Source organism: Mus caroli, chromosome 1 (genome assembly GCF_900094665.2).
Source record: "Mus caroli chromosome 1, CAROLI_EIJ_v1.1, whole genome shotgun sequence".
NCBI lineage: Eukaryota > Metazoa > Chordata > Mammalia > Rodentia > Muridae > Mus > Mus caroli.
This window is the reverse complement of record NC_034570.1, coordinates 128,577,474-128,584,924: the sequence shown is the minus strand read 5'-3', so window position 1 is coordinate 128,584,924 and position 7,451 is coordinate 128,577,474. Positions and strand designations below refer to the sequence as shown.

The following is a 7,451-nucleotide window of genomic DNA, read 5'->3' as shown; positions in this document are numbered from 1 at the left end:
ATGAAGCCCAAGAAGAAGGAAGACCAAAGTGTGGATGCTTCAGTGCTTCTTAGAAGGGGAAACAAAATACTCACAGGAGCAAATATGGAGACAAAGTGTAAAGCAGAGACTGAAAGAGTGGTCATCCAGAGACTGCCCCACCTGGGGATCCATCCCATGTACGGTCACCAAACCTGGACACTATTGTGGATGCCAACAAGTGCTTGCTGACAGGAGCCTGATATGGCTGTCTCCTGAGAAGCACTGCCAGAGCCTGACAAATACAGAGGCGAATGTTTGCAGCCAACCATTGGACTGAGTGTGGGAGTCCCCCACAACAGAAGAGTCGGAGAAAGGACTTAAGGAGCTGAGGGAGTTTGCAGCCCCATGGAGGGAGCAACAGTATCAACCAGCCAGACCCCCAGAGTTCCCAGGGACTAGACCACCAACCAAAGAGTACAGTCTCTAGCCACAAATGTGTTAATTTTTGTTTTCTAGATCCTTCTGGTCTTGAACTCGCTCTGTAGTAACAGGTGACAGTGAACTTATACTTTCACCTCCTGAGCCCTGGGAGCCCAGGGGTGTGCCAGCTTCCTGCATGCTAGGCAGACACTCTAGGAACTGGTGGGTGAAATCTTGTTAAAAGAAATGTTCAGATGTTGAGGCAAAATTCACATGAACACATACACCTATCTACTTAGTGTAAACTCAGCACTGTATGGTATGAATGGCTTAGAGAAATGAAGGCTGTGAAGTGTGTATACACGTGTTTTAGTTACCTAGAAATAGATTCTCTCTCAGGCAACTGAGAGAATGAAACAGAGTTCAGTATTCAGCCCCCAAGCCAGTGGTGGCACACATGCGCTGCATGCCCCTGTACCTTAGGTTGCCAGGGCTATATCTCAGGACCGCATCTCAAAATAATTAAACAGAGAAACACATCCTCCTATCAGTGAGCTTCCTTCATTACACCTGCATAGAAACAGCATCCCACCTCAGACTGAATGCAGAACAGATGAGGGAAACCAGCTGGTCACCATGAAGTCACACAGTAATAAGATGTGAGAAAATCCTACCAATTATTTAATTTATTATTATTTTTAATACTTATTAATTATTCTGGTTTTCTGAAACAGGGGTTCTCTGTGTGGCCCTGACTATCCTGTGTAGACCAGTCTGGCCTTGAACTTACAGAGATTCACCTGCCCTCTGCTTCCCAAATGCTGGGATTCCAGGCCTGTGCTACCACTGCCCAGCCTTTACTTTCTTTCTTTCTTCTTTTTTTTTTTTATATTACTCTAGATAGAACTTTATTTATTTATTTATTTATTTTTAAATATTTTTTTATTACGTATTTTCCTCAATTACATTTCCAATGCTATCCCAAAAGTCCCCCATACCCCCCCCCCCCCCCCTCCCCTACCCACCCATTCCCACTTTTTGGCCCTGGAGTTCCCCTGTACTGGGGCATATAAAGTTTGCATGTCCAATGGGCCTCTCTTTCCAGTGATGGCCGACTAGGCCATCTTTTGATACATATGCAGCTAGAGACACGAGCTCCGGGGTACTGGTTAGTTCATAATGTTGTTGCACCTACAGGGTTGCAGATCTCTTTAGCTCCTTGGATACTATCTCTAGCTCCTCCATTGGGGGCCCTGTGATCCATCCAATAGCTGACTGTGAGCATCCACTTCTGTGTTTGCTAGGCCCCGGCTTAGTCTCACAAGAGACAGCTATATCAGGGTCCTTTCAGCAAACGCTTGCTAGTGTATGCAATGGTGTCATCGTTTAGAGGCTAATTATGGGATGGATCCCTGGATATGGCAGTCTCTAGATGGCCCATCCTTTTGTCTCAGCTCCAAACTTTGTCTCTGTAACTCCTTCCATGGGTCCAGCCTTTACTTTCAATCACTATTTTTTTTCATTTACAATGAGCTATGTATAACAAATGATGCATAGTAGGTTTGGTAGTATTTTCCATTGAAATGTTTTAAAGTTTCTCTAGGCTAATTTCCTCTTTTTTTGTGCCATTTGCTTTTTTTGATTTGTTTGTTTTAAAGATGTATTTATTTTTACTTTAGGTGCAGGAATCTTCTCTCTGCGTGGACGTCTGCCCACTGTGTGTGCAGCATGAGCAGAGCCACGGAGCAGAAGCCACAGAGCCACAGAGCCACAGAGCAGAAGCCACAGAGCCACGGAGCAGAAGCCCGGAGCAGAAGTCACAGACAGTTCTGAGCTGCCATGCGGGTGCTGTGTGAGCTTCCCTGTTGGTGCTGGGGACCAAACCAGGGCCTCAGCAAGAGCAGCCAGTGCTCTCAACCACTGCGCCACCTCTCTAGCTCCTCCTTTTGCTTTTGTGGGGGAAATTATTGCTACACAGCCCAGGGTGGCCTTCAGTGCACCATCCTCCTGCCTCAGTCTGTGAGTGTTTGAGTTACAAAGTTTGTCACCATACCCAGTTGAGCCTAGGGATTTGCATATGCTAAACTGTACACTCCATTATTCAGCTATACCTGAGTTACTCCATTTTAGCTTCTAGAAGATGTGTTATATGAAGAGTGATGTTTCAGAGTCCTAAATAATTTTTAAGAAAAGGGCTGTTTTGCAGAGTTCTGTGTCCTTTAGCCTATATATAGGCAGATTTCTGGCATGTTATAATGTTGTTTGATTGTTCAGAGAAATAACAACAAAGAAATAACTAACAAGAATTGACATCCTATGATCTTTTAAAATCCCTTTAATCTCAGCACTCTGGAGGCAGAGGCAGGGGGATCTTTGAGTTCAAGCCTAGCCTGGTCTACAGAGTGCGTTCCAGGATAGCCAGGGCTATGTAGACAAACCCTTGTTTCAAGGAAAACAAACAAACAAAAACGAAAACAACCAGAAAAAGAAACAACACCCAAGGTTGTATTTTGGACTCCTTATGCATAAGCACATAGTGTACCATCTACCCCCCCTACACACACAGGTGGGCCCCCCCCCACAAATACATACACAGTCATATATACAGAATCATATATGAAAATGCATTATACATGCATCATTTTGCTCAAATTTTATCTCAAGGTATTTTACTTTATGGAGGTAAAGAAATGACCGCTTCAGCCCAATGACCAATATACAAGCAAGCTAATGCCTCTTCTAACAAACATACAGGGTTGTTTTTTTAAGGCAACTGGTCAAATGGTAAGTAAATACCTGCGAGCTTGCAAGTGCTCCTGTAGGGCTTCAAAGTGTCAATCATATCTACAGTCATCATTTAAAGAATTAATGTCCGCCAATGTTATCATCTAAAATGTATTTGCAGAGGTCAGAAGAGCAGAGTCTGTCCTTCCCCATGCCAGAAGCAGTGACATCAAAGGGCCATGTCACAAGCTGCAGTTTAGTTAGTGGACTTGAGGTGGTTTGGAGTTTTTATCCACTAAGTATGACCTCCTGACCCCTTGGCTTTACAACTTTCCACACTCTGGGCTGCAGAAGAGCCCCTCCTTTTCTGAGTTAATCATTTCTTTGCCATTATCTGCCAAGAGTTCTTATCTCTTTTGCTGTCACTTTATAACAGGGTCCTCTTATCAACCGGCACAGGGTCATGTGACCAGTCGAAGCCTATTGAAAGCTTCCTTTCTTCTGATTAGAAACCATCATGAAACTGGAGACATGGTTTACAGCAGGTCATACATGCTAGAAAAAGTGCAGAGTCCAGGAGAACACGGACTGGAGCCTTTCTGAATTCTGTTTTTCCCCCCTTTTTCTTAACTTTCACTAAGGAAATGAGGGTTACTGTAGTCTGAGGTTTCCTTCCCAAAGTCACAAAATATGACAAGCTGCAATCTTTCTCACATTCAATGATTTCTGCTGTAAGCCAAAGGACTGCCAATAATTTCGCTAAGAATGTCTGCTAGTTTGGATACTGGAGATTTTCAAGAATTTCTTAAGCATGGACTTACAGCTATTGGTAAGTAGGAAGCCACTCTCTTAACATCTGGCTGTTTTGTGCTACTAATGGTGGATTTGTGTTTTAATGCACTACTTTGCCTGTCGTAATTATTAAAAGCATACAATAAGCCCACACATATATCACACATTTCTTTTTCTTGAAGTTGAAAGAAGCAAATGAGTAATTCAACACATGAATATCATTTATTGTATCCGGTGTTTGGGGATGTCATTGTATTAGATCAACTTAGAAAAAAGCTTAGGGTTTTGAGACAGGGTTTCTGTGTAGCCCTGGCTGTCCTGGAACTTCACTCTGTAAACCAGGCTAGCCTCAGACTCAGAGATCCACTTGCCTCTGCCTCTGCCTGCCTCTGCCTCTGCCTCTGCCTCTGTCTACCATGCTGGGATTAAAGGTGTGTGCTGTTACTGCCGAGCAGAAAGTCCAGTTGTTAATCATCTATTTCAGCCTTAACAATTTCTGATCATTTTGAATCAACCATGCCAAGTAAAGTTTTGAACATTTTGAAACAAGCAAATAACATTGATCAACCACTGATCAAATAAAACTAACAGGGAACTTACCAGCAATGTGACATCTCAACTGGACCAGGAGATGTCTCATTCACCCCGTGATCCTATAGAGATTTTTGTTTGTTTGCTTGTTTGTTTGTTGGCAAATGAAAGTCATTCAAGAAAAACAAAGTCAGCCTATTATTAAAGGATTCTGGGTGGGGGTGGGGGACTTACTGTGACTGTGACTTGCTTTTAAAGACAGAAAGAACCACATACCCTCCCCACAAGTGGAACCTAGAGTTTGGGCACTTTCTAGGCAAGCACTCAATCTCTGGGCTACACACCTGGCCACCACATGAAGCATCTTGGGGTTCCTTGTTGTTGTTTGGGGATGAGTGAGGATTGAGTTTGGTTTTGGTTTTCCTGAGAGACAAGGGGTCTCATCATGTAACCTAGGCTAGCCAGGAACCTGCTCTGTGTCTTTCTCCTTGTCTCTCTCCATAATACCGGAACTGTAGGTGTGAGCTACCATGCCTGACTCATTATTTTAAAGGATAATCATCCCCACACATACATTTATACCAACATAGAGCCATAAACTTGGGAGTTTTACCATAAATTTAGTAAATACAGTAACATTCAGTTCATCCTAAAAGTTAAAGACAACGGGAAGCAATTTCCAGTAGGTTGTGACCCTGCTGGAGAGCTCGTCCCCTTTGCTTCCTCTGGACAGGAGACAGGGTCGACCCTTCTCCAGGGATGCTTGCGCCATCAGTGATTGCCAGCCCAGTCTCAGTTAAAACGGGATAATCAGGGCCCCGGCTTTGCCCCTTTCCCTGGGGGCAGCCTGCTGACTCCACCTAAGGCACTGATTGCTTTTTTTATGGTCCAGCTACGCCCTGAAGTATCAATTGAGGAAATGTTCACCAAAAAAAACGTTCTGTACTTAACTAAAAAAAGAAAACACGGGGAAGCGAGTGCAGAGAGGGAAGAGAGAGAGAGAGAGAGAGAGAGAGAGAGAGAGAGAGAGAGAGAGAGAGAGAGAGAGATTCTTCAAAGGACAGGGAAACCAGAGCTTTGTGAGCTTTGCATCCACTGAACGCTGAGCGCTTCACTTCGCACCGGAACGTGGTGGGGTGGGGGGTGGGGTGGGGGAGATGCAGGGCGAGCCGGGCGCGTGCACTGGAGAAACTCACTCTGGGCTTGCACCAGCGCAGGGCTACCGGGGATCTGGGACCACACACGCGGTGCCCTCGCTGGTCCCTAGCCCACCGGGGTGAATTAAAAGATGGCCAGACAGGAAGCTGAGCTGTTTTCACCCACTGTACTGCAGTAGTATCTCAAAGGCTCTGCTGGAACTGAGGCAGGATGGAGCTAGAACTGATTGGCCTCCGAGGGCTACTGGGCCCATACTTCCCCAGAACCATACTGAAGGAGCCTCATCTGCCCTGGACCAGCTTACACCCAAACCCCAGGCTTACCTAAGCCCCCTCAGATCGCTAGATCTCAAAATGACTATTCAGTTCTCCCAAAGGGGTAAGGAGAGAGTGTAGAGAAAAAAAGGAAGGAAGAGAGGGTGGGAGTGAGGAAGAGGTAGGGTCGCGGCGGGGAGAACCTTTTCTTTCGTCATCACCTTAGTAGCCATCTATGTAGTATTTAGGCATATTTCTCCTGGTTTTATATCCCTCTAGATAATCTGGAGAGTGTTCCCACATCTCAGTGACTGGAAAGAGGCTACAGGCACCCAGATTCCCATCTGTTTACCTAGGATCACTCCGGAACCTTGGCAGGACTGAGCTGTCTGAAAGCCAGGGTAGAGAGGCAGGAACCTTCAGACTAGGGGCTTGAAGAGACTGAGCCCATTTCTGAAGGAGAGTTGACCTTTTTGTTGTTGTCGTTTGAGACAGGGTTTCTTGACCTTTTAAGGAGTCTTTTTCTTTGCCCTGGACAGGCCCCCTGAGGCGGCTGGATGCCCTCCCTACCTTTGGGTAGTTTTGAGACACAAACTGCAGGCAGCCTTAGGCAGCTGAGGTTCCCAACACCAAGCTCTGCTCGGAGGTTTGAAATGTTTGAGACTTGAAACACAAAACCAGAAAGCTACAAAAGGCTCACTTAACATCTCAACAAATCCTGGCTTGGCCCTGCTTTAGTCTCTACCTGGCCAATTGGCAGAGATGATCTGAATTCAGTCATGAACATGAGTTGAGCTGGACAAAGCCTCAAGAAGAACTCTAACTCTCTCTCTCTCTCTCTCCCTCTCCCTCCTCCCCTCCCCCTCCCCACTTCCCCCCTCTGGTTTTTCAAGACAGGGTTTCTCTGTGTAGCTAGCTCTGGCTGTCCTGGAACTCACTCTTTAGACCAGGCTGGCCTCAAACTCAGAATCTGCCTGCCTCTGCATCCCAAGTGCTGGGATTAAAGGTGTGTGCCACCACTGCCTGGCCTAAGAATGGTCTCTTTAAGCATCAGACTGAACTCTTTTTGTTCCATGGCTCCAACCCCCACCACACATGTCCTGACTTCTCTGTCTGACCCTCCACTGCTCTTCACCCTATAGGAAGGGAAACTTGTCTGGTAGAGTCATTTGGCTTCAAGGGAGTTGGGGGAGACGTGGTCCTCTGTGGGCGTGAGCAACATTAGTTTGAGAGATTGTGCCTGGGAAATCCAGATGATCTGAAATCCTCCAGACAAAAACTTCTTTAAAAATCTTGTGGTCAGCCAGGCGTGGTGGCACACGCCTTTAATCCCAGCACTCAGGAGGCAGAGGCAGGAGGATTTCTGAGTTTGAGGCCAGCCTGGTCTACAGAGTGAGTCCCAGGACAGCCAGGGCTACACAGAGAAACCCTGTCTCAAAAAACAAACAAACAAACAAAATCTTGTCGCTATATTTTGGTTGATAAACAAAGATATCTAACTTTTTTATTTGAATATTTATTTATTTTTTTTTATTAGGTATTTTCCTCACTTACATTTCCAATGCTATCCCAAAAGTCCCCCATAACCTCCCCCACTCCCCTACCCACCCA

The 7,451-nt window shown here is 45.6% G+C and overlaps 1 protein-coding gene across 3 annotated transcripts in view; it reads left to right on the top strand.

The window, feature by feature from the left end:
• Positions 1 to 2,840: 2,840 nt before the first annotated feature.
• The window catches only part of Nr5a2 (nuclear receptor subfamily 5 group A member 2), a 120,896-nt gene continuing 116,285 nt past the window's right edge, over positions 2,841 to 7,451 (top strand). For 2 of the 3 annotated variants that reach the window (XM_021155841.2, XM_021155832.2), the window contains exon 1: positions 2,841 to 3,934. In XM_021155841.2, coding sequence (XP_021011500.1) covers positions 3,871 to 3,934 — 64 coding nt within the window. In that variant the 5' untranslated portion in view covers positions 2,841 to 3,870. The remainder of the gene's footprint in view (positions 3,935 to 7,451) is intronic. The other variant, XM_021155849.2, reaches the window with a different exon arrangement.